This window comes from Mytilinidion resinicola, assembly GCF_010093595.1.
Source record: "Mytilinidion resinicola strain CBS 304.34 unplaced genomic scaffold BDZ99scaffold_38, whole genome shotgun sequence".
Lineage (NCBI taxonomy): Eukaryota > Fungi > Ascomycota > Dothideomycetes > Mytilinidiales > Mytilinidiaceae > Mytilinidion > Mytilinidion resinicola.
The window spans coordinates 57,952-81,931 of record NW_022985474.1 but is presented as its reverse complement, the minus strand read 5'-3'; the positions used below and the strand labels follow the sequence as shown (position 1 = coordinate 81,931).

Sequence of the window (23,980 nt, the reverse complement as noted above, 5' to 3'; positions counted from 1 at the left end):
AAATCCGACAATTGCGTATCATCTGGTTCAGTCAGGTAGCTTGTCAAGCGTCTCTAGACGGCGCTCAAACGTCCTGCAGGATTTTGGTCTGACACCTCGTACACGTTAAGAGGTATCCCTTCTCTCTTCTCTTTCCTTTCACAGTGCGTCATCATACATATGTGTACATTTCATTACCACTGCTTGTGGTGTCTCGAGGAGCTTTCACTGACTGAGACAAGCTTCACGTCGATGATCTTGAAGAGCTAGGACACTCGCTAGGCCACCCCAGACGGTGGTCAAGAGATGTAGGTGGGAAAGTCAAGTAATCGCACTCACTCCTTCCGCTTATTCACACGCCGACAACCTATGCTTAGGTTTGTCGATAATGTGTCCTCAAGGATGGCGGGCTCCTTACTACCTCGAGTTGGCAAACACCGTCTTTATCTTATGTTCCTCTGCCATTGTCTGAAGTTCCTCAGCGAGGTTTCAAAGTTTCAATCCGGAAAAGTCTATCACTTTAGACCATCGAGCACTTTGCCAGGCCATCTCAAGCACCATCATTCCGCAGAGTTACGATCGGATCTGTGCGCACGAACGGCCACTAATCCCTTTTGTATAAGCTCCTAATATTCCGTTCAGACTCTCCCAGGTTAGCGCGAACCAAAGGATATTGGTGAATGATTGGCCGATGCTATGAGATAGCTTGCCATGTGGTCTTCCACCAAAATACCACAGTTCTAGGATATCTTTGCAACCATACAACGAGAGGCACTCGGTATAAGATCTTTCCCACCCTATTGGCTTACTTGTCAAGTTATCTTCCACCAAGATACCACAATTCTCTGGATACCTTCTATATGAAAGCTATTGGCTTACTCACCATTAGTCAGCACCGATTTTCTACCTGGGCATATAAGCCTTCATTTCACTCAGTCTCTGGTCTTCTAACCTTCTCCAACGCGGCTGCTTTGTGTATGGAGGTTCGGTTGAAGGGACGCGTCACGTGACCGTCGGAAGCTCGAGCTCGGCCTCGCTTGGCGCGGGGCGCTAGGCAGAAAGTTGTTCCGGCGAACCTCAAAACCGCGCCCGCGTCGCGTCTGGCCGTCTTCTCCTCCACGTCGTCGCCAGTCTCGTCGCCAGTGTCGCTCGCCATGCCGACAACCACCGCTGCTTCCAAGCACGTCAAGACCACCGCCGACTTACAAAAGGCGATCTTTCAGACAAAGCTAACCAATGACCCAACCAGAGCAGTCCCGACAGCCGAATTTGATCGCTTCTTCAAGCTTATCGACTCCGTCATCGACGAGTGCTCGCCCACAAACATCCAGGTTTGCATATATCACTGCTCAGTCCAACTTACGCGCCGACTCTGAACTAACGTGGACCGTGTGTCAACAGCAATGTCGCGCATGGATCTTGGATTTCATTAGCCCCTCAACCCCTGGTATCGCGACCCTGGCAGCATACCTCAACCACAAATTCAAGACCTGTCTAGACCTCCAGCTTCCCAACAGCAGATGCCCGGCTCCGCGACGACGCGTTCACATCCTCTACCTTATCAATGACTTGCTCCACTCCGCCAAATACCATCGACAAACTCCATCGCCATTCCCAGCCTTTCGCGATGGACTGAAGCAGACGATTGAAGATGCTGTCAAGAGCTGTGCCGGGGGCGTCATGAAGGGCCATCCAACTACGAAGAAGAAGCTGCTGGTCCTCTTGAATCTGTGGCAGGCGCATAACTACTACTCCGCCGACCTGATCTGCACGCTGCGGGAAATCGTCGAAGAACGCCCGCTTCCGACGCCGACTCTACACGGCTTCACAGGCGTGGCTTGGCACGACCAGCCAGCTGGCCTGATGGTGCCAATTCTGCTCAGGAATCCGGATGCGCCGGTTGACACCCTTCAAATCAGGCCGATGGATGTCCAGCTCGAACAGGCCAGTGAGGCCCTCAAGACCGCTGTCGATGAACTTTTGCAGACTGCAAACGATGAACACAATGGGGGCGATTCGGAGCGTGCGGTCGTTGACATTGATGAGATGGGCCACAGATTGGTGGGAGATGGGACCAGATTTGTCAACTACTATGGCTGGTCGGAGGGATTCTGCAGGCGGGTGATGTCGGGCGGGGCGCCGGGCCAGGGGGGCCAATTTGGAGGGCGTGGAACTGGACACTAGAAATGGAGTTCAAATCGGACCGTGGTGGGAGGAGTTTTGGAGAGGGGGATGACACGGCGGGAGCACCCCGGATTTGTATAATAGTAGTCAAAACGACTGGAATAAGACCCTGATTCTCGAGCTGCTTGCGCGAGCATTGAACGTGATGTTTTTTGCGACGCGTGCTAAATCACATATAGTCGAGTGATCGTTTTGGGGGTGTACGCATGGCCTTGTGGAACCCCACGCCGTTTCAAGAATTTTAGAACGAGATGTCAAGAATTAGAGGCTGTTAATTAGACCGCTGGACCGGGGCAATATGAGAGCGCAAATAAGGGCGCGTGGCTTTGGGGCCATATGCACGGCTCTGAGGAACCTAACGCCCTTGCAAGAATTTTGAAATCGGATGTAAAGAATCGGAGGCTGTGAATTAGACCCATAGATAGTAGGAGCATGAGAGCGCAAATTAGGGCGTACGGAGTGCGGTTTGGGGGGCATACGCACGACTCTGAGGAACCTCACGCCCATGCAAGAATCTTGATACAGGATGTAAAGGATTGGAGCTTGTGAATCAGACCCGTGCATGGACATGACGTGAGGGTGTGGATTAGGGCGTGTGGAGCGTGCTTCTGGGGGCATATGCACCACCGTGAAGTCTCTCACCCCCATTCAAGAATTTGGGAACAAGACGTAAAGGATTGGAGCCTGTGAATCAGTAGCGGGGTGAAATGGTGAATGGCTCAGCCCTATGACCTTGACGGGGAACGCCAAGCCGGGGAAGCTGCATCCCTGCACGTAGGAAAAGTGGTTCCCAACACATCTCTGCTCATTACCACCATTCTCTATCACCACCACATTCTTTTCTCTATCCTTCGATACCCTTCAATCAACTACTCCACCTACAATCTCAGCCAGCACAATGGAAGTCGGTGTTGATGCCGAAGCCCTCTTGGCCCGCTTCGAGGACTTGACGGTTCTCGAGGAGGAGTTTGACGATGCCGAGCTCGAAATCAGTACGTATAGCTTTTTTTCCCACTCCCACACCGTGAGAATACCGTGATGAGCGACGCTGGGGCCAGAAGACGCTTTCCAATTCTCTACATGCAATCTCAGAGCTGTATGGAGAGTTTAGGACGCGCGTGATTTCAACACCAGCAATCTATCTTCTCAATCCCTCTGATGCCACTACGCCGCGGACCTGCTTCTCTAGCTCTTCCCATTCAAGGAAATAGGCTAACGCGACCACAGTCCGCAAGACCACCGCCCTAACCGAGCCCCTCTACACCAAACGCGCCGCCGTCGCCGCAAAGATTCCGCACTTCTGGCCTCTCGTCTTCGAGCAATGCCCACCAGAGCTAGATCAGCACATCCAGCCGTCAGATAGCAAGCTCTTCGCCGACGCGCTCGATGAATTCTCCGTTTCGCGCTTCGAGATTGATGACCCGACCGGCTCGCCGCGCAGCTTTTGCGTCCGCTTCACCTTTGCGGAGAACGACCACGTCACGGACAAGGTACTCGAGAAGAAGTTCTGGTACCGTCACTCCAAAACCTCGCGATGGGAAGGCCTGGTATCGGAGCCGGTCAAGATACATTGGAAAAAGGGCAAGGACTTGACTGCTGGACTGACGGACGCGGCGGTGCGACTCTGGGAGGCGAAGCAGAAGCTTGCGAGTGGAAAGACAAATGGGGCTAAGAAAGGGGACGCGGCGAGTCTCCCCGAATATCAGGCGCTGAAGCAGAAGATCGAGCTTGCCGAGGAGTCTAGCCTCTCGTTCTTCGCCTGGTTTGGCTTCATTTCGTCCTACAAATACGTCTCAGCTGCCGAATCCGTACAAGCCAAGAAGGAGGAGTTAGCACGACGCGAACTACGGAAGCAGGGCAAGCCAGTTGAGGAGCCCGAAGATGAGGACGAAGATGGCGACGAGGACACTGAGGTGTTCCCGGCCGGCGAGGAGCTGGCGACCATTCTGGCCGAGGAGCTCTGGCCGGGTGCTATCAAGTACTTCAGTAAGTACCGTTTGCGATATTCTTGTCTATATACAAACGATTCGCTAACAATGCGTGCAGAGTCGGCTCACGAGGTGGACGACGAGGAACTCTCAGATCTCGAGGTCGAGGACTTGGATGACGACAGCGACGACGAGATTGATATCCGAGGTCTTGTGGGCAAGGGCAAGAACGGTTCGCCTCCTTCAAAGAAGCGCAGGACTTAGACTCTCTGCTTCAACGTTTTGAATAATGGGTTTTGGTATCCGGGTTTCGAGTATCATTTATGGGCTCGCGGTCTAGATTAAGGAAAAGTTTGGAATACTACTATACGATTAATGTTAATGATATCGGTATTTTCTTGATATGGGATGTGGATGCGGTAATGTGAGTCATGACAGACCCATGCAGGACACCACCAAGGCATCCAGCGCAACGCCAGAAAATTCAACCGGCTGCATTTATAAACGGAATAATTTCGATGGAATATCAGGAAAGTCGCCAACCAATTGATCTTTAGTTCTTCGGAACACTGAGACCTATCACCTTCGGGACCTGTTCTCTTGAGAACCCTTTCCTTTTGCCAGTGGTAGGTTCCTCGTATCACTTCGAGTCAGCTGTCTAGGCAGCCATCGTCGGGGGATGAGGGTTCGACGGTTGCAGTGAGTATGCGTTCTTTTCTTTTGGTGTCTGGGGCTGGTGTCTTGAAGCTTCATTATGGGCGAGTTGATGAGCGGCTGCTTTTTAGATGGTACGGGCAGGAGGTTGATATGTTTTGAACGATGAGCTATAAATAAGAGAGACTATCTTCGGATCTACTGGACCTATAGCTATGTCCTGACCGCTTCTTTGATTACCGTCGGGGACGGGACGGTGCATCGGCCAGCTGCATCAACCTCACTCGTCTGCTCGTAAGGAGCTCATAATAGCAGACCTAATAGCTAATACAGAAACTAGAAGTAACAAAAAGAGAACGCGTTGAGAAAACAAGGCGGTAAATTACCTGTGAAGTGGTGTACATAACTTTGGGAGTATTTAGCCTGAACATGTTCCCTTTTTTTCAGGCTACCTAGTCGTTCCCTAATTTTCCCACTATCTTTTCATGCCCTACCCTACACATTGTAAATAATTCTCTAGAGTCTTCAGGAAAGTTGCCACACCAAAGTTTAGAGATCTACGGATCGATTGAACACCAACGAGCCGAAAGGCTGTTGACGCTTGTTCCCTAGGGAATTCTTTCCTTCTGCTAGTGGGAAGCTTTGTGAGCTGGTCTCATTTCAGCTCAGGCAACCGCCGTACACAAGACCGCAGGTTCGAGGGCTGGTGCGGGTGGTTTGTACATACATCTTTTGGTGCAATCCTTTTGCATTTTAAAGAGCAATAGATTTATGTGTTGTAGAAATAGCCTTTTACATCGTCGTAACTGTTTGCCTTTGATGTATAACGTGATATGGGGTCTTACCAAGTCTACGAATCATGGAAGTTTTTCTATGCTCGGCAGATCTTGAAGGACGTAGTGCCTGAGTGGGTATTATAGACAGACCCTCAACCCATACTAGCATGGTATCTATTCTGATCACGTGACACTGCAACTGGGCGTTTCTGATGAATCTCCCTAAGAGGAAGATAAGTTCATTACTCGAAGATATGAAGCAGAAAACAATTCTTAGTGATTTGCTTGTGATTAGTGAGGTCGTCTAGGATCTCTCTGAGTTCTCGATGATCCTGGTCATGGAGCTTTGACTAAAAGCAACGACGTCGTGCAATCGGTACCAACCGCGAGCTGCATCACCACCTGCACCCACTCTCCTCCCATCCAACCCTCTCAACTCCTCTCGAGCTGTGTATGCTCGGTCTGCGCCCGCGACTCAAAGCTCGACCTTCCTTCCTCGACCTCGTGCGCAAGAGCAACGCCCACAGTCCCGCCCCGCAGACTGTACCGGTTCCCCAGCCCGAAGAGCAGGTCCTCGACATACCTCTTCCTCCTTCTCCACCGCTCAATCCCCCCGACATTGTAGTCGAAGCTCCCGCATCGCCGGAAGCTCTACCACCTCCCGCCATGGCTCCGGTAAGCTTCAATGCAGCGAGAAGCGCGAATTCGAGGGCTTGATAGCTGACTTGGTGGGGTGCAGAGTAAGAAAGATGCTGATGACGAGAACACCGGTATGTACATTTGAGGATTCCAGGCCAACATTAGCTGACAGCTTCATAGGCAAGGTGTTCTCTGTCTCTGGGTACGTAGATCCTGGAGAGGGTCGAATTGGCAGCTGACAACCTCTAGCCCCGTCATTGTCGCCGAGGACATGATTGGTTGTGCTATGTACGAGCTCGTATGTTTCAACATCTCTATGGAGGACTGTGTCCAGGCTAAAGCGAAGCAGGTTCGAGTTGGTCATGACAACCTTGTTGGAGAAGTCATTCGAATCGAGGCGGACAAAGCTACGATTCAGGTTTACGAAGAGACCGGTACGGCTTCACCCTACATAATTGCAAGAACATTGACTAATGCTTGGGTTCCCAGCTGGTGTAACTGTCGGCGACCCCGTCACTCGATCCGGAAAGCCTCTATCCGTCGAACTTGGCCCTGGTCTGATGGAAACCATCTACGACGGAATCCAACGTCCTCTCAAGAGCATTGCAGACAAGTCCAACAGCATCTACATCCCCCGAGGTATCGACATCCCCTCGCTCGACCGCGAGAAGAAGTGGGATTTTACACCTGGCAAATACAAGGTTGGAGACCATATCACGGGTGGCGATGTCTTTGGCAGCGTCTGGGAAAATAGTCTTCTCAACGACCACAAAATCCTCCTTCCTCCTCGAGCGAAGGGAACGATCACCCGCCTTGCAGACAAGGGCAGCTATACTGTGGATACCAAGATTCTGGAGCTCGAGTTCAATGGCGTCAAGACGGAATACAGCATGATGCATAACTGGCCCGTCCGTGTGCCTCGTCCTACCGCTGAGAAGCTGTCCTCTGACTCTCCCCTCGTCGTCGGCCAACGAGTTCTCGACGCTCTCTTCCCCAGTGTCCAGGGTGGTACCGTGTGCATTCCCGGTGCTTTTGGCTGCGGAAAGACGGTCATTAGTCAGAGTTTGTCCAAGTTCTCTAACTCTGATATCATTGTCTACGTTGGGTGCGGAGAGCGAGGTAATGAGATGGCTGAAGTGTTGATGGATTTCCCTGAGGTAAGGTTCGCGTTGAGTCCGCGATCATTTTAATCTAACTAGGATCTAGCTTTCTATCGACATCGACGGGCGAAAAGAACCCATTATGAAGCGGACTACGCTCATTGCCAACACCTCCAACATGCCCGTGGCGGCCCGTGAGGCCTCCATCTACACCGGTATCACCGTCGCAGAGTACTTCCGTGACCAGGGCAAGGATGTCGCCATGATGGCTGACTCGTCGTCGCGATGGGCTGAGGCGCTTCGAGAAATCTCTGGTCGTCTCGGAGAAATGCCTGCTGATCAAGGTTTCCCTGCCTACCTTGGTGCCAAATTGGCGTCCTTTTACGAGCGTGCTGGTCGAGTCACGGCACTCGGAAGCCCCGATCGCAAGGGCAGTGTCAGTATCGTTGGTGCTGTCAGCCCTCCCGGTGGTGATTTCTCGGATCCCGTCACTAGCAGTACGCTTGGTATTGTGCAGGTCTTCTGGGGATTGGATAAGAAGCTCGCCCAAAGAAAGCATTTCCCTTCGGTCAACACGTCTATGAGTTACAGCAAGTATACGACACCGCTGGACAAGTACTATGCGAAACACAACCCCGACTTCCCGCGCCTCCGTGATCGAATCAAGGAGCTTCTCACGACTTCAGAAGATTTGGACCAGGTGGTGCAGCTTGTGGGTAAATCTGCGTTAGGCGACCCCGATAAGATCACGCTGGATGTTGCGACGTTGATCAAAGAGGACTTCCTGCAGCAGAACGGTTACAGCGACTACGACCAGTTCTGTCCGCTATGGAAGACGGAATGGATGATGAAAGCTATGATGGGCTTCCACGACGAGGCGCAAAAAGCGATTGCTCAAGGCCAGACCTGGGGTAAGGTCCGAGACGCGACATCAGAGATCCAGAGCGAGTTGCGCAGCATGAAGTTCGAGTTGCCTAGCGATGGCGAGGAGAAGGTCGGCAAGAAGGTACGTGGATACGAGCATCTAATTTGACCGCGTACACAGCTGACATGACGACAGTACGAGGAGATGATGCAGAAGATGATGGACAAGTTTGCGGCCGTGACGGATGAGTAGGTAGGCGTGCTGTTGAACTGCTGTATATTGAGGATGGGGAATCTGGTCTTTGGAGGTAGCGAGTGCATAGGTTAGCTACGGAGGTCGGGTTAGATTGCGTGTACAAATGCACCCTGGGCGTCTTCGCAGTGCGTACGCGTCCAGTGAGGAGGCTTCAGGCTGCAGAATTAGATGCGAGAACTGCGCCACGAATTGCGGTCACGTGAGAGGCTTGTGACGCCGCATCGATTGCCAGTGGGCCAGCTGCCCATCCAACGCCGACCAGCTCAACACTCGCCGCCTTCGACACCCGCAGACACTCCCTATACTCTTCCTATCCTCCAGAAACACCCTGCGAGCCACTGTCTGAGTGGCCCCCATCTCTCCAACACGCCCCTAAACTCGGCGGGACAGCGCTCAGATCTGTACCCCCAGCTGCCCACACCAACAGATATCCCCATACACCGACGGCACCATGGCGACGGTGAATCCCACGGCGATCAACGTCAATGATCCGGGCCTTATTACTCTCGTCAACAAGCTCCAGGATGTCTTCACAACCGTCGGAGTACGTACCGCACCTGCAGCGCATGCGATATCCCGCCGCGCCCTACTGACCCCTGCTGCAGGTCCAAAACCCCATAGATTTACCCCAGATTGCAGTCGTAGGATCGCAGTCCAGCGGCAAGAGCTCCGTGCTAGAGAACATCGTGGGGAGAGATTTGTAAGGACATCCTCCCAGGAAGGCTATCAAACAGCATAGAACTGACATCTACGACTTCTAGCCTACCGCGTGGAACAGGCATAGTAACGCGACGACCGCTCATTCTACAACTGATAAACCGCGCCCCGGCGAACAAACCGCAAGCAAATGGCATCACCGAGGACATGAAGACGTCGGACGCCGAGTCCAACGTCGACGAGTGGGGCGAGTTTCTACACATCCCTGGCCAAAAGTTCCACGACTTCAACAAGATTCGGGAGGAGATTGTGCGAGAGACAGACTCCAAGACTGGGCGGAATGCGGGCATTTCGCCGGCGCCTATCAACCTGCGGATATACTCGCCAAACGTCCTAACCCTGACGCTGGTGGATTTACCCGGCTTGACCAAGGTGCCGGTGGGAGACCAGCCGCGAGATATCGAACGACAGATCAAGGAGATGGTGTTGAAGCAGATCAGCAAGTCGAACGCGATAATACTGGCTGTCACTGCCGCGAACACGGATTTGGCGAACTCGGATGGGCTGAAGCTGGCGCGCGAGGTGGATCCTGAGGGACAGAGGACAATCGGTGTTCTTACAAAGGTCGATTTGATGGACGATGGAACGGATGTTGTGGATATCCTGGCTGGACGAATCATTCCGCTACGACTAGGCTACGTGCCTGTTGTCAATCGAGGGCAGAGGGATATCGAGAACAAGAAGGCTATTTCGTATGCGCTGGAGCATGAGAGGCAGTTCTTCGAGACCCACAAGGCATATCGGAACAAGGCAGCGTACTGCGGTACTCCATACCTTGCGCGGAAGTTGAATCTGGTATGGATCCCCTTTTCGAAGGATAGGTCGAATGCTAATTTTAAGCTCTAGATTCTTATGATGCACATCAAACAAACCCTCCCCGACATCAAAGCCCGAATTGCTTCCTCGTTGCAGAAATACCAAGCCGAACTGCTCTCTCTCGGAGACTCACTTCTTGGCAACAGCTCAAATGTCGTCCTCAACATGATTACAGAATTCTCCAACGAATACCGATCGGTCCTCGATGGCAACAACCAAGAGTTATCTAGCATAGAACTTTCGGGCGGTGCCAGAATTAGCTTCGTTTACCATGAGCTCTACGCCAACGGTGTCAAGGCCGTTGACCCCTTCGACCAAGTGAAGGACGTTGATATCCGCACTGTTCTCTACAACTCCTCGGGCTCTTCTCCGGCGCTATTCGTCGGCACCACCGCCTTCGAACTCATCGTCAAGCAACAAATCAAGCGATTGGAAGATCCCAGCTTGAAATGCGTGTCGCTAGTCTACGACGAGTTAATCCGAATCCTCGGCCAGCTATTGACCAAGCCCATGTTCAGGAGATACCCCGCACTGAAGGAGAAGTTCCATGCCGTTGCTGTTGCGTTTTTCAAGAAGGCGATGGACCCTGCAAATAAGCTTGTGAAGGATCTGGTCGCGATGGAGGCAACTTATATCAACACAGGACATCCCGATTTCATTAATGGCTCAAGGGTCAGTTCGACGGCCCTTATCCCCAGATACTCATCTCATCATTTCAAGAGCGTCCTAGCTAACATCTCCAGCAGGCCATGGCTATTATCCACGAACGTCACAACGCCTCGAAACCCCAACAAGTCGACCCCAAAACTGGGAAGCCGCTACCACCCAGCGTACCGCCGCGGTCCATCAGCCCAAGTCTGGACGGAAACGACAATTCGGGCTTCTTTGGATCCTTCTTCGCGAGTAAGAACAAGAAGAAGATGGCGGCTATGGAACCGCCGCCTTCGACGCTCAAGGCGAGTGGCACGCTGAGCGAGAAGGAGACACAGGAGGTTGAGGTCATCAGTAAGTTTTGTTAACTCAATTGCCGCAATTCTCTTGCTAACCACATCCCACAGAGCTACTCATAACTTCCTACTTCAACATCGTCCGGCGCACAATGATCGATATGGTGCCCAAAGCCATCATGCTGAACCTGGTCCAGCTCACGAAAGAGGAGATGCAGCGCGAGCTACTCGAGAACATGTACAAGACTGACGAATTTGATGAGCTGCTCAAGGAGAGCGAGTACACCGTTAGGAGGCGGAAGGAGTGCCAGCAGATGGTGGAGAGTCTTACCAGGGCGAGCGAGATTGTTAACCAGGTGCAGTGAGGGGTGGCGCTGGGGTAGGGTTTTGAAGAGCTGCTGGTGGGAAAGGGAGAGCGAAGACTATCGATAGTGTGAGCGGGTAATCAGCGGGTGAGTAGAATGGCATAACGGGGGAATGAGAGGGGAGGGTAGGAGGTGTTTGTATGAGAATGTTTATTGGAGCGAATAGACCTTCAGTACTGTGCTATCCCTGTTCCGACGCTTTTGTTCTGTGATCTCGGACACGTCCGGGCAGTCACTAGGATGGGTTCTCTCAGTTTGGGCTTGGAGTGGGAATTGCTGAGCGCGATCAAGGTTATGTAGATCAAACTCATTGCTTTTATATATTTCAACACGTGACGGTCCGATATCCCCGTCATGAAGCTTGCTCCCCGACATCATCACCTCTGTGCCTCTGTCCCACAACCACCATGTCGCCATCCCGAGGCTTCTTTTATACAACACCATGATTCTATTCCTCCAGATCTGTGCCCTACAGCTAATATAATGAAACAATTCCCCCTCCTCCGCCGCCTCGGCCACCACCTCCGCCGACCGCACCTCCGCAACCCTCACGCCTCTCCGCATCCACGACACACCTCCAATTCCACCTCCACGTCTACCCACAAATCCCGCATCGACCGCATAAATGCCCGCCGTATGCTACATACCCCTTCCACTCTTCCATAACCCCTCAATCCACCGGCTAACTTGTCAAATTGCTTGCCAGTCCCCCGCTTCCTCCACCCCTATACCACCCCCCTCGCCTCTGCCCCGGCCTCCATCGTCACCGCCTTCCTCGTCCTCCACGAACTCACGGCAGTCGTCCCGCTCTTCGCGCTTACGACGTTTTTTCATTATACGAACTACCTCCCGAGCTCGGTCGTGGACGGCGAGTGGGTCGCGAGTGGGATCGAGAAGTTTGGCCGGTATTTTAGGCGGAAGGGGTGGATTGCCGACTCCACTGAGGAAAGAGAGCTTGAAATAGCTGCGGCGGACCATGCGAGGGAGGGAGATGGGCGGGATGGAGGAAATAGGGTTGGGGATGAGGGTGAGGGGAAGGGGAAGGGGGTTAGGATTGTGGTCGAGGTGGCGACGGCGTATGCGATTACGAAGGCGCTGTTGCCAGTAAGGCTTGTGGGGAGTGTGTGGGCGACGCCGTGGTTTGCGAGGGTGGTTGTTGTGCCGGTGGTGGGGTTTGGGAGGAGGGTGTTTGGGAGGGGATAGATCAATACAGCTGTCAGAGGATTGTACTTTTTCTACGAGGATTTTAATGGGGTGATTGGGAAGCTAGACGGCAGTGGATGAACGTCTACAAGTTTGCTAAAGCACTATGCTAACGGAGTATACGCCTACTTACACACGCTGCGAAGATATGGTACAGTTTCAACGATGAACAAAAGCATTGCGGTATCCAGCACCACTAAGCCGGCTTCGATCTCCTCTTTGCACTTCTTTGATTCAATGTCTATCCTCTGGATGATAAAGCCTCTCATCCCCATCACCTTCCACTTCCTTGAACGAACCCCCCTCTCGAGACCTAGATCCGTAAGATCTGGACGCATCCCCCGCACCCAGCCCCACCCTCTCCTCCCCGACCACCGTCTCCGTATCCACCTTAATCCACGGCCCCTCTGGCGTCTCCACACACGTACTGCTCCTCCGCGCCGACGTCGTGACCGTCGTGCCCCAGAAACTTGTATCCAGTATCGGCAGCCTCATGTTATGCAGCGCTGGTTTCTTGGGCCCCATGAGGCGCGGGAAGAGATGCACCAGCAGCGGTTTCAGCGCCATCATGCACGCACAGATGATGGCGATGTTGACTTCGAGCGCGGACCAGAGGAGGGCTTCTTTGCCGGATTCTGGGGGTGGGGTTAGAAGGAGTTGAGTAGGGATGGGGAGTGGAGGGGAGGGGGGAGGAGGACGTACTTGTGTGATCACCGTTGATAACGGCGATGCGGACGAGGAGCATGCGGAGGACGCTGATGATGCAGACGCTAGAGGTATTAGATGAAGGGTTAAGACAATGGGTATAGCGGGCACTCACAATCCGCCCAGGCTAAAAACAACAGGTAGTCCTATCCTCTGTCTCGTGGGCAGCCGTAGTTGCTTTATGAACGGCATTGGAAACAGCCATACGATGAAATCGTTCATGACGTTCAGCCCCGCGGCTGAGTACCAGTATCCGCGGGAGTTAATGCAGTGGCCCTTAAAGTCGGGGTGCCAGTGTTTGCGGATCGGGATGCAGAGGAAGATGCCGCCGAATATGCCCCAGCAGGCAGCAATGAGGAGGAGGAGGAGAATTCCGTGGCAGATGCGAGTGGGTACCGGTCCGGTGAAAATTCGCAGGAATTGGACGACAATGGAGGATTTGACGAGGTTGATGGCGGTTTGGTAGAGGGCGTTGTTGGTGTAGAAGAGCTTAAGGGTAGGTTAGGAGATGAGAGAACTACCAAAAGGCTCATTGGGAACTTACAATGGTTATATCTTCGAGGGCGTGCCAGTCCACATGCCAGTCTATGTCGCCATAATCAAAACACAGCGCTGTATGTCATGTTAGAATTCAATAGAAAACCGAGATGGGTAAAAAACGAACCAGCTACGATGAGTGCCATCATTGACATTGACAATGCCTTGACCAATTAGTCTACGCTTGCACAAACTCTGGGGGTCAACTTACCAACGCAAACGTGATAAGATAGTCATCCCATCCCACTTTCCGAGTCAAAGAAACACGACTATACCATCTCAATGCGACGAAGATGGTAGCCAGTGCCGTAAGTGCGATGACAGGGCCGATGACTTGCCATTTTAAGCTGAACGGAGCGGAGGCAGCGAATATCACCGATCCTGGTGGGCGCATTTCATCTGATAAGAAAGACAAAAGATGGCTACGGCTCTTGTCGCGTTACGACTCTATCGCTGTCTAAGTCCTGGTAAACCCATACACACAGAATAGATAGCTGAAGAGATTAGAAGTATCATATTCTAGAAGGAGTGGGTAGAGCTGTCAGGGCATCGCTGGAACTCGTGCCTTTGTCCCTTGGTGGGCCTGCTTGATCAAACCTAAACTCCATCGATCTAGAAGTTACTGATGCCGGCTTTGGACAGTGGCATCTGAACTATGGGCCTAGACTTCGGGCTTTGGGGTTGGTTTCCACTCTGAAAATGGGGATTGAGCGGGGAACGACATGCTCCCATCGCGACCGCTGCTGATCGTCCCCTTCTATAACTTCTCAGTGTCGAATTGTAGCTGCATGTTGCACCTGACAAAGAGGCATCTCAAGTCGCACATGATTCTTTGGTGACGTGGAAAAGGTCGGAGTATGTGAAGGTTGAAGGCTCTTAGTCTGCATCCGCGTCGTCTATTGGTGGGGAATGGAAGTCTAGATCTCCCGATATCCTCATGTATTGTGGATACTTCACAAGTATGACGAGAGATACATCTCGATCTAAGACTTGGTTCCTTTAGTGCACCGGTGTGTACTTAGGACTCCTACGAAGAAACTGAATATGCGTGCGATATTGACAAAATCACTAACACTAGCAGAGTGTTCATAGGAAACAATGTGAGAAAGGGACGATACTCCTGTCGACTGCTTTGATAACGGATTACTCGAAGCCTAAAACCGGTATCGAGCTTCGAGTGTACGATCCGATATCAAGGGAGCCACTTCACCAGACGACTGAGCATGGGATTGCTCAGCGTTCCACGGGTTTTGTGGGGGGCACGTTGCGGTGGCATGATTTTGACGTCGTTGAGGATGAATAAACCGCTGCGAAAGCGTCCTTCATAGGCGAGTCATTTCATGATAGAATCTTCTTCGACCAGAGAGTCGTACAGATATTTTAGAGATGTCCCAGCGCTCATAAGGCTTGGGTTATCCCGCACCTCGTCGATGTTGCCAGGAATTGGCTGCTACAGGGCGAAGCCGCATGTCTAGCTCATGCAGGACATCCAGGAATGCTCGTGCTAGAGTGGAGATGATCGTGACGGTCTCATTGATCCACGGGTGTTTTTAGGGCGATTGAGCGACGTTCTTCGTTTGGAGTGGCTGGTGCCGGTGGTGGGTACTTTTCAGAATAGGCTGGGTAGAATGTGGAACGTGTCCGGCAAGTTCCGTCCACTCCAAAACCATCGTGCCATGATCTTTGACGCAGGTTTCTGGTACCCCTCTCAAAATGGACGCACTCGACCACACAGCCCCAAGCGCGTCCATCGAGCGCTGGCTTGCAGCCTGCTCGATGTGTTCCGTGTCATAGAAGCTTGCAAAATTCAGCGTCCGCTTTTTGCGTGCACGAACAGTTTGAAGCTGCACAAGCCCTGCAGCGCTGGGGTGAGCAATAACTAAATAGGACTATTCTAATGCGTCCAGCGATCCAAGAGAAGCTCCTCTCAATCCATAGTCCGTTCAAGTGCAACTGCTTGCTACGCCTCACATCTCACGATATTTTAATTCCAGGCAGATGCTTCACCTAAATCAGGCTAAACGCAGAATGGCGTGAAGCTTGCTGGGAATTGCCATTAGATGCGACGACCAACGCGGCGGTGCTGAAGGCACCAGTGTTGAACTACCCCGCTCTCAGCTCCCTCTCTTCCGCTGCTGAAAAAGAAAGTGTCAACACAGCGTTAATGAGAAATCTCTAAAGATCTCTGTCTATCACCGATAGTAGCAGATCAAATCCACCATGAGTTTCGGATTCAGTGTTGGCGACTTCATTGCGGTCATCCAATTAGCCAACAAGATCAGGAACGACTTTGCCAGTGCTCCAAGCCAGTTTGCCGAGTATCCGATCTGTATGCAGCACTGGCAGAAATAAAAGTGAAGCTAACAAGCAACAGAGTCAAAAACCTATCCATCACCCTCAATCGTGCTTGGAATATCCGATTGGGACGAAAACTAGATAAACAAGAGAAAGCAGACCTGGAGCATATCACTAGCGGCTGCCGGAAGGTTCTTACCGAGCTGGAGCACGTTTTCAACGCCAATTCGGAGTTAAAGCCACAACAAAAGAGCTTTAGCATAAGAAAGCTTTGGAAGCAGCTCAACTGGAGACCACATGACATCCGCGACCTCCGCGCTCGTATCAACGTCAACATCAACCTGCTAAAGAACTTTACTGAAAGTGTTATCAGAGAAGACAAATATCGGCGGGATGTTCTGGACTGGCTAACACCAATCGACTCTGCTTCTGAACAGCATGCTGTCTTCAAACGCATGCAAGAGGGAACTGGCCAGTGGCTTCTAAATTCAGACAAATTTAGAACCTGGGTTCAGACCAGCAAACAGACGCTGTTCTGTTGGGGCATTCCGGGGGCGGGAAAACAATCCTCACCTCTATTGTAGTCAATGACCTTTTTACTCGCTTCCAAGATGATAGCAATATTGTCGTTGTATATCTCTACTGCGACTTTGAAGCAAGATGAGCAGGAAGCTGAAGGCCTACTCGCAAACTTGCTCAAACAGCTGGCCGAAGGCAAATCCCTTCTGCCAGAGAGTGTTCAATCCTTCTATGACAAATGGAAAGCCAACAAAACTCGACCTTCAATAGATGACATCTCAAAGGCACTTCGGTTAGTTGTTGCCAAATATGCGCGAGTTTTCATCCTCGTCGACGCTCTTGATGAATGCCGAGCGCTCGGTGGCGGCCGAGAGAAATTACTCACCACAACTTTTGACCTTCAGAAATATGGAGCAAACTTTTTCGCAACATCGCGCAACGAGCCAGAGATTACAGAACTGTTGAAACGGAGCCCATCATTGGAAATCCGTGCCGATGAACAGGATTTGCGGAGATATGTGGAGAGTCGAATATCTGACCTACCGGCGTTCGTCCGACGCGATTCTGATCTGCAGAAAGAAGTCAAAACAGAGGTCGTCAAGGCTGTCACTGGCGTGTAAGTCCGTTCTCCCTTTGTATGATCAAATACAGCGTCGCTGGGTAAAGTTTTTTATTAAATTAGCCCTAGGTTTTTTGAATCCCTAAACTTCCAACTTTTCTTTAATAGAGAACTATGTTCAACCGAAGAATGGCAATATCCTGGCATCTTATTTCAGAACAGAGGTCCCAACTTCACTAGGTTTCTACTTGCAACGCTTCATCTCAATTCTTTGATTGAAAAGAAAGCTCCGGGACAATTTCGAGCTGCTTTACAAAACTTACCCAACGGTGAGGATGCATACAACCGTGCGTATGATGACACAATGGAGCGAATAGAAAAGCAGGGGGATGGGCAAATAAAGCTGGCAAAGGAAGTTCTATCATGACTTACTTGTGCAAAAAGAGCTCTGAGCATAATAGAGCTTCAGCATGCTCTTGCCGTACGAGTCGACACACCAGAACTCGATGAGAGCTACATCATAGAGATTGAGGAGATAGTTCCGGTATGCGCCGGACTAGTCACGGTTGACGAACAGAGCAATATGATCGGCCTGGTCCACTACACAACACAAAAATATCTCGAAGTAACGCTGAGTCGGTGGCATCCAAATGCAGAATTCGACATCACGGAAACATGTTTAACCTATCTCTCATTTACTGTATTTGAAAGCGGATTTTGCCATACAGGCTCTAGCTTTGAGGAGCGGCTATTACTGAACCCGCTGTACGACTACACTGTACACCACTGGGGACAGCATGCCCACCAAGCGTCGAGACTACATCCGAAAGTCCTTGAATTTTTGCAATGCAAGATCAAGGTAGAAGCAGCAGCTCAAGCAATGCTAGCCCCCAAGTATGCTGGGAATTCCAACCGCTGTCAACGAGTTCCGAGGCGAATAACAGGGCTACATTTAGCAGCGTACTTTGGAATTACAGTATCAGTTGCGGCAGTTCTTCAAATTACTGAGGTCGACGTTGACTCGAAGGACAGCTGGGGTCAGACACCGCTGTCGTGGGCCGCCGATAACGGGCACGAAGCGGTCGTCAAGCTGCTGCTCGACACGGGCAAGGTCGACTTCGACTCGAAGGATAGCCTCGGTCGGACGCCGCTGTCGTGGGCCGCCGAGAACGGGCACGAAGCGGTTGTTAAGCTGCTAAAGTCTACAGCTTCTTTACACTCTTCACCACCTCCCCACTCACCTCCTAATCACCCGACTTCTCTTATATAGACTTTGATAGGTTTCCGGAATGTTCTTTGCTTTAAAAGCAATTTGACTTCTTATCTAAAAATAAACAATAGGTGCTATTAGCGGTGCCTACAGTAGCTACTGTAGCGTAGGTAACGTAATACGTGGCAACCTAACGTAGTCTGTATGCGAGCTGCCCATGCAAGCGAGCTGCCCACCCCATCATTGGTACAATTTGGACGTTTTAGAACCCTAGCAATCTCAACAACCATAAAATATAAAGTACAGTTTTAAGGTTCTATATACTATCTAGCTTTTCCTAATAGCTAAGAGAAAGTTTAGAGCAATATACAGTCGGTGGACTTTAGTTTGATCCGGCTACCCCGCACGGCCACGAAAATCAACGAATCTTGATGTTGTCACTTCTACAATACAACGCAGCTGTGAGGCCTAGTGATATAATTTCTTGGTGTTTTGATCGCTATATGCTAATATTTCGTTTGCCAGCCCTTGGCCACCCGTAGGGCCTCTATACGATCTGGCATACTCCGTACAAGCGATAAAATCAGTGAATCAGGCAGCTTCAACTATGCCTCCTTGATTGCCTCCTGTAAAGCTGTCTAATCAGCCTCTGCCTTGCCTATTATGGCTAGCTCTGGATGCAGCTTATGAACCATCTTCTTCAGCGCCCACCACATATGTTCAATGGGGTTGAGGTCTGGTGAATAGGGGGGCCATTCCATGGTCTAAATACCATGGGTTTCCAGGAACTCCTTGGTCCATTTGGAGTTGTGTATGGCCGCATTATCGTGCATAAATATCTCCCCTGGTTGGTATTGTTCCAAGAGGCTATCCTCTAATATCTTGGTGTAGCTTCTGCCCGAGTAGCCTATCTTCTTGGCCTCCCAATCACGCTCCATGATAATTAATGGCGACCGGCCAGTATGGCCCTCTGGGGTGATCCAAATAGCTGCCTATACTATCTGTAACATCTTGTTGGACTTGTCTTTCTCTGTAATTATATCTAGGTGATATTTCTTATTAGAATAGCGGAAGCACCACTCTGCCTGCTGCCCGGAACCCCTCTGCACGGAGCACTTATCCGTGAACTTAACAGTTGTCCCCTCCCAGTTGAAATTCTTATAGTCCTGAGCGAATTTGCGGCGTATAACAACATGCTCAGGCTTTAATTTTGGCCTCTTGGCGCACCTGCGCTTGTGTAGGCCATTTACTCCAAGGTGGCGTTGGATAGTCTTCTTGGAAATGGGGTGCTTCCGATTCGGGCGTCCATCCAGGCCGGCCTCCTTGATAATCTGGGAGTACTCCAGTTTTGGGGATTTTCGCACAATTTGAATGATATCGCGCTTCTCATGACGTGTAAGAACCTCTGGCTGGCCAGAGCGAGGTAAGAACTTGGTGGTGTTGTGTTCTTTGAAGCGTTTGATTGTGGTGTAGATGGTGCGTGGATTGCAGCCGAATTCTGCTGCCAATTCCTTGTTGGATACACAGGCCTGGTGCTTTGCAATAATGGCTATGCGCTGCTCAGTTGAAAGCTCGCCATTCCCTCTTGCATTCCTATCAATCGGATCGCCAAAAGAGCGTGTTATTGTGGTGTGGTGTTGAGGTGAATAGGACGCGTTCATACGCGACGCGATTTTGGTGGGGTTGCGCACGGTTCGTCGGATTAGACTAAAGTCTAAGTAACGTACTTCACAAGCGAGTCGGCCACACAAGCGAGTCGGCCACCTCATTATATTTAGCTGCCTTAAACGTTGATTGCTCCACAACGCCAATAGATATCAACTAGATACAAGTTGTAGCCTAATCTGCAGCAACCTCTGCATCTTTTTTGCACGTACGAGCGTTGTGCCCTGGTTCGCCGCAGCGCCTACAGCGCTGCACGCCGCCGCCGGAGCGCGCTCCGGCTTGCTGCCTTTTGCTTTAAGCTGCCTCCTCGATTCTTTGAGCAGCTATTTGAGAGCCTGCTTCCTTTGTTAGAGTTCTTCCCTCTGAATCCGCTTTTTTTTGCGCGCCTTGCGCTTTGTGGCAGCTTTATTTGCCTTTTGAAGGCTGGCAACTGTATACTCAGGTTGAAATTGATGTGAACTCTGATTTCTATGGGTGTCTAGCTCGTTGTTTATATACTAGGGGAAGGAGGGGGGGCCAGCCCCGGGGGCATAACGTGGTATCTCTTCCTGACGCGTTACTTGATTCATCCTGTTTCCTGATACAGTACTGATACCGTGCTGCAGCACTGCTGTTGCACTACCTGTTACTTCCTCCTGTATCAGCATGCTATCCTGATACGTTACTGCATATGAGTTGCTGACCCTAGGTTGTAGTGCTGCAACCCGAGTTGTATCGCGCAGCAGCGTGGCTTTATGCATTATAATTGCAGCACCTTTAGAGAGGCTATTAAGCGAGTTAAGAATAGCTGTAGGCGAGCTATTTTGATGCATTTGAATGCGATTACAAATTAAGGCTGATTATGAGTCTAGCTCGAGAGCGTTGCTTGGTGTTTTTGATTCCCATTGAGCCTCCACGGCGGGAGGCGACGGCGTACGAAGCACAACATCAAGCTTTAAGAGCACTGACTCTGGATCAAGCGGCACAAGGCCTGCGCCTCGAAAGCTTGCGCAAATATTGCTCTTTGTAATTGAGTTGTAGAATGCTGCTTTAAATGCCGGCAGGAACTCTAGCTTTGTGATGTGATTGATGTAGTGGCGTACTAGGTCCTCAATTTGGCGCCCGTATGCCTTTTTTAATGGCGAAAAGCAGCCAATATCAAGCGGCTGCAGCAGGTGCGACGAATGCGGCGGCATACAGAGAGCGATGATGTTGTTCTCCTTGCAAATTTGTTGGAATTCGAGCGAGATATGGCTCTTATGGCCATTAATAATCAGCAGCCGATGCGTGCCTACGGTGCGATCTTTTGTATGCATATTAAAATGCTGCAGCCAGGCAACACTAAGCTTATTCGTTGTCCAGCCATTATTGCTTACTGCCATAACCTAGTCCGGTGGTATGTTGTCGCCCTCGTACTATGCAGAGAGATGCTACTTGCCTGCAAAGATAATGAATGGCGGGATGGCCCATCCACAGGCATTGATTCCTTGGATTATTATTGTCCATTCGCGATTGCCTGGCTGTACAGCTTTTGGTCGATTGCGCCGCTCGGAGCCTGTTACAACCATGCTTGATGAGATGACGCCTATTTGGAAGCCAGCTTTATTAAAGTTGTATGTATTGTTATTAATAATGCCGTACTTTGCTTTTATATTGTATACAAGCTTAAACCAATCGCTAATAACCTCTGGATCTTCGCATAGAGCTCTTTGATAGTTGTACTTTCGATTAAACTTTATTTTAAGCTTGTCCGTTTGCTTGATAAAGTTGTTTGGCTAGTTAATGCCCACTTGGCCAGCACCGCGCTCGGCGAGTAGCTTGTTGGCCATCTCTCGTACAGCAGTTAAGCTAGGCGAAAACCCTCGCGAATCCAGGTCGAGTATATGTTGAACAATGGCTGATTCTTCAAGCTTTGTAAGCTTCTTTGAATTAGGCTCACAATCGCGTCGTGCAGTCATTCCGCCGCGTCGGTCTTGGAGCGTGCTTTTGGGGACATTGTATATGCCTGCAGCGCGTCGTTCGCTTGGAATTTGATTTCGTCGGATAGCTAGGAGAGCTAAGGCTAGCCTGCCTTCTTTTTGGATTGATTGCGCGTTGTGTTGTCGACGCATATTGGTTGTTGGTTGACGCGTCGCGTTTTCGTGATGAGGTGGCCGACTCGCTTGTGTGGCCGACTCGCTTGTGAAGTACGTTAGTGGATATGACCGAGTAAAGAGGGAAAGCAGCTAGCGCCTACGTTATCTTTCTTCAACCCAAAGTTGGCTGAATAAGATACTGCCTGTCTATCCATGAAGTTGAGTGTGTAAGTAACGAACAGCTAGTCATCGACGTCAGAGTATACTCTCGACCGGTGGCGTGGAAGCTCACCATTGGCATCAGAATCATGTCGACCTTGCGGCGGATGCGTTTGCTTTCTTCCGGGGAGACTTCCGAAATACCATGAGCGGCAACAAAGTTGAGTGCGTCGTACATCGATCCCTTGCTTCCCTTTCAGCGAATGCCCCTTTTGAGCGGCCTCATTTACTCCCTGATAATCGACTCGACGCTCGTCCACGGTTTTGTCTGCCTCGTGTAATGATCGGGACATGGTACGAGATATATGGTGCCGGAAAGAAACACGAATCGAAGCAATTTGATATACTAGTTATTCCTCCAAGATGTAGAGAGGTCTAAGATGGCTTGCTACTTATGAAAGAGGGTCGAATGCAAGCGAGTCAGCCATGCTCGCGTTGAACGGCGAACAGCTACCGCAGATGCAAGATGGACATGGCGCACGTAGGTGGCTATTTGAGATAGTACACATACGGAGATAGATGCTCGGGTCGTAGGAAGATAGATGTCGTCGCCACGCCTGGGAAACCTACAATCAGCCTTGCCGATCGGCTCGGACCGTCAACTTCTAATCTGGGACTAGTGCTCGGAAAATGACATCTTGAGCGGCGAAAGTTTTGAGCGCTTTCATCGTTCCTAATGCATTTGCTGCAGTGTGCCATTGCGAGTCGAAAGACCGGAGCTGGCAATAGAAAGACTGTATGGTACTTGAGTGGGAAGAACGTTTACATTACGTACAGGCTTATGTTTTTCTCCAGCAAGAAGAAGGGTTTGACCAATGAAGCTCTCTTAAAAAGGCACAAGATGAACGGTGATAGAACGACGCCTCGATACAAAGCGACATGCCTCCTCTATTCTAACCCCCTTCAGAATATCCGACATTTTGAAAGCGAGCGCATATAGAAAATTCATTCCATTTCACAGCAAACACGCCTGCTTTTCCCCATCTCTTATTGTTAGAAGATTTCGCTCTGGATCTTCGCCCAAAAAGGCCAGTAAAATGCATCTGATAGATCGGATGTACTTGCATAGGCTCCAAAAGAAACCAAAGCTCTACTTCCTCTGTTATCGATGTTCTAGTATACCTAGCTATACAAGGTCTATCACGACCATTTCAACCAATCAAAAGGTGCAGATCAAGCTATTGGGCCCGTTCGAAACCCGAGTACACAGTGCGAGACCCGACCCTTCATGCAGGGGAGGACCAGCGGGATATCTTCCCCATTCCTTGCTCTGCCACGGGGAATAACACTCTACTAGGCGCCAAAAATTACACTTGGTAATGATAAAGCTGAAGTCGAGAAGATGATTGAAGGGCCCTGTTTCGGGGTGAAACGCTCAGGGCCGATTTGTAGAAATTCTATGGCCCGGCAACACCCCCGTCGCCCACGTTCAACTTCAAACGGTGCCACCTTCGTTTGCCGGGTAGAAAACGAGCATGAAGCGGCCACGGCGGATGTTCGGGCGGACGCATTTGCTCGGAAACTTGCTTTAGTTCATGACATCTCGCCGAGGAGAATTGACAGAGATTCGGCAATAGGGGGCCTGGGGCCTGTCTGGTCCCTCGCTAGGACATCCTGCACCGGAGATGAAGACGTGTGATAAGGGTTTGAAGATTGTGGCCTTTGGTTTCTGTCAAACGAAGCATTCAGATCTGCACAGCCAAGATGCATCAAGTTCCTCGAAGTAGTTCCACGGCATCGCGTGATGGAATTCGAGGCTTGGCGGTTGGAGGGTACAACTTAGATGAGA

At 50.8% G+C, this 23,980-nt stretch overlaps 8 protein-coding genes across 8 annotated transcripts; 6 read left to right on the top strand and 2 right to left on the bottom strand.

Moving 5' to 3' along the window:
• Window positions 1-1,102: 1,102 nt before the first annotated feature.
• On the top strand, window positions 1,103-2,289 carry BDZ99DRAFT_469540 (uncharacterized protein). Its single transcript, XM_033721520.1, has 2 exons — window positions 1,103-1,397; window positions 1,450-2,289. Exons 1-2 carry the CDS (start codon window positions 1,383-1,385, stop codon window positions 2,161-2,163), a joined length of 729 nt encoding a protein of 242 aa, XP_033568497.1. The 5' UTR covers window positions 1,103-1,382; the 3' UTR covers window positions 2,164-2,289.
• BDZ99DRAFT_469542 (uncharacterized protein) lies at window positions 1,111-1,506 on the top strand. The gene has a single exon (XM_033721521.1). The coding sequence runs from the start codon at window positions 1,134-1,136 to the stop codon at window positions 1,353-1,355; it is 222 nt and encodes a 73-aa protein (XP_033568498.1). The 5' UTR covers window positions 1,111-1,133; the 3' UTR covers window positions 1,356-1,506.
• Window positions 2,290-2,976: 687 nt separating the features above from the next.
• On the top strand, window positions 2,977-4,512 carry BDZ99DRAFT_469539 (uncharacterized protein). Its single transcript, XM_033721519.1, has 3 exons — window positions 2,977-3,155; window positions 3,391-4,149; window positions 4,210-4,512. Exons 1-3 carry the CDS (start codon window positions 3,062-3,064, stop codon window positions 4,353-4,355), a joined length of 999 nt encoding a protein of 332 aa, XP_033568496.1. The 5' UTR covers window positions 2,977-3,061; the 3' UTR covers window positions 4,356-4,512.
• Window positions 4,513-5,910: 1,398 nt separating this feature from the next.
• BDZ99DRAFT_504475 (vacuolar ATP synthase catalytic subunit A) lies at window positions 5,911-11,496 on the top strand. Its single transcript, XM_033724045.1, has 14 exons — window positions 5,911-6,196; window positions 6,261-6,291; window positions 6,341-6,362; window positions 6,410-6,458; window positions 6,510-6,594; window positions 6,650-7,317; window positions 7,367-8,266; window positions 8,321-8,373; window positions 8,771-8,924; window positions 8,986-9,080; window positions 9,142-9,892; window positions 9,944-10,585; window positions 10,660-10,918; window positions 10,972-11,496. The coding sequence occupies exons 1-14, from the start codon at window positions 5,975-5,977 to the stop codon at window positions 11,223-11,225; spliced, it is 4,185 nt and encodes a 1,394-aa protein (XP_033568495.1). The 5' UTR covers window positions 5,911-5,974; the 3' UTR covers window positions 11,226-11,496.
• A 118-nt stretch (window positions 11,497-11,614) lies between these two features.
• BDZ99DRAFT_455988 (uncharacterized protein) lies at window positions 11,615-12,757 on the top strand. The gene is made up of 2 exons (XM_033718459.1): window positions 11,615-11,859; window positions 11,932-12,757. The coding sequence occupies exons 1-2, from the start codon at window positions 11,709-11,711 to the stop codon at window positions 12,426-12,428; spliced, it is 648 nt and encodes a 215-aa protein (XP_033568494.1). The 5' UTR covers window positions 11,615-11,708; the 3' UTR covers window positions 12,429-12,757.
• On the bottom strand, window positions 12,498-14,158 carry BDZ99DRAFT_577472 (uncharacterized protein). Its single transcript, XM_033728699.1, has 6 exons — window positions 13,882-14,158; window positions 13,798-13,834; window positions 13,678-13,745; window positions 13,249-13,622; window positions 13,131-13,198; window positions 12,498-13,063 (listed from the first exon to the last, which is right to left on the bottom strand). The coding sequence occupies exons 1-6, from the start codon at window positions 14,062-14,064 to the stop codon at window positions 12,663-12,665; spliced, it is 1,131 nt and encodes a 376-aa protein (XP_033568493.1). The 5' UTR covers window positions 14,065-14,158; the 3' UTR covers window positions 12,498-12,662.
• A 1,732-nt stretch (window positions 14,159-15,890) lies between these two features.
• Window positions 15,891-18,331, top strand: BDZ99DRAFT_577471 (ankyrin; the record flags this gene model as incomplete). The annotated part of the gene is made up of 4 exons (XM_033728698.1): window positions 15,891-15,988; window positions 16,045-16,474; window positions 16,550-17,100; window positions 17,488-18,331. The coding sequence occupies 4 exons, from the start codon at window positions 15,891-15,893 to the stop codon at window positions 18,311-18,313; spliced, it is 1,905 nt and encodes a 634-aa protein (XP_033568492.1). The 3' UTR covers window positions 18,314-18,331.
• Window positions 18,332-21,736: 3,405 nt separating this feature from the next.
• On the bottom strand, window positions 21,737-22,531 carry BDZ99DRAFT_469533 (uncharacterized protein). Its single transcript, XM_033721518.1, has 3 exons — window positions 22,265-22,531; window positions 22,134-22,214; window positions 21,737-22,075 (listed from the first exon to the last, which is right to left on the bottom strand). The coding sequence occupies exons 1-3, from the start codon at window positions 22,367-22,369 to the stop codon at window positions 21,833-21,835; spliced, it is 429 nt and encodes a 142-aa protein (XP_033568491.1). The 5' UTR covers window positions 22,370-22,531; the 3' UTR covers window positions 21,737-21,832.
• Between the last annotated feature and the right edge of the window lie 1,449 nt (window positions 22,532-23,980).

What these genes read in the sequence shown, in the direction of transcription:
- BDZ99DRAFT_469542 (XM_033721521.1), top strand. Translation starts at nt 1,134, where the DNA reads ATGCCGACAACCACCGCTGCTTCCAAGCACGTCAAGACCACCGCCGAC.
- BDZ99DRAFT_469539 (XM_033721519.1), top strand. Translation starts at nt 3,062, where the DNA reads ATGGAAGTCGGTGTTGATGCCGAAGCCCTCTTGGCCCGCTTCGAGGAC. An exon ending in CGATGCCGAGCTCGAAATCA is followed by an intron (nt 3,156 to 3,390) that starts GTACGTATAGCT and finishes ACGCGACCACAG; the next exon opens with TCCGCAAGACCACCGCCCTA. An exon ending in GGGTGCTATCAAGTACTTCA is followed by an intron (nt 4,150 to 4,209) that starts GTAAGTACCGTT and finishes CAATGCGTGCAG; the next exon opens with AGTCGGCTCACGAGGTGGAC.
- BDZ99DRAFT_577472 (XM_033728699.1), bottom strand. Translation starts at nt 14,064, where the DNA reads ATGCGCCCACCAGGATCGGTGATATTCGCTGCCTCCGCTCCGTTCAGC. An exon ending in ATCTTATCACGTTTGCGTTG is followed by an intron (nt 13,835 to 13,881) that starts GTAAGTTGACCC and finishes TAATTGGTCAAG; the next exon opens with GCATTGTCAATGTCAATGAT. An exon ending in TATCAACGGTGATCACACAA is followed by an intron (nt 13,064 to 13,130) that starts GTACGTCCTCCT and finishes CCCCACCCCCAG; the next exon opens with AATCCGGCAAAGAAGCCCTC.
- BDZ99DRAFT_504475 (XM_033724045.1), top strand. Translation starts at nt 5,975, where the DNA reads ATGCTCGGTCTGCGCCCGCGACTCAAAGCTCGACCTTCCTTCCTCGAC. An exon ending in ATGTCTTCACAACCGTCGGA is followed by an intron (nt 8,925 to 8,985) that starts GTACGTACCGCA and finishes CCCCTGCTGCAG; the next exon opens with GTCCAAAACCCCATAGATTT. An exon ending in ACAGGAGGTTGAGGTCATCA is followed by an intron (nt 10,919 to 10,971) that starts GTAAGTTTTGTT and finishes CACATCCCACAG; the next exon opens with AGCTACTCATAACTTCCTAC.
- BDZ99DRAFT_455988 (XM_033718459.1), top strand. Translation starts at nt 11,709, where the DNA reads ATGAAACAATTCCCCCTCCTCCGCCGCCTCGGCCACCACCTCCGCCGA. An exon ending in CGACCGCATAAATGCCCGCC is followed by an intron (nt 11,860 to 11,931) that starts GTATGCTACATA and finishes ATTGCTTGCCAG; the next exon opens with TCCCCCGCTTCCTCCACCCC.
- BDZ99DRAFT_469533 (XM_033721518.1), bottom strand. Translation starts at nt 22,369, where the DNA reads ATGTACGACGCACTCAACTTTGTTGCCGCTCATGGTATTTCGGAAGTC. An exon ending in ACATGATTCTGATGCCAATG is followed by an intron (nt 22,215 to 22,264) that starts GTGAGCTTCCAC and finishes GTCGATGACTAG; the next exon opens with CTGTTCGTTACTTACACACT. An exon ending in TTGGGTTGAAGAAAGATAAC is followed by an intron (nt 22,076 to 22,133) that starts GTAGGCGCTAGC and finishes GTACTTCACAAG; the next exon opens with CGAGTCGGCCACACAAGCGA.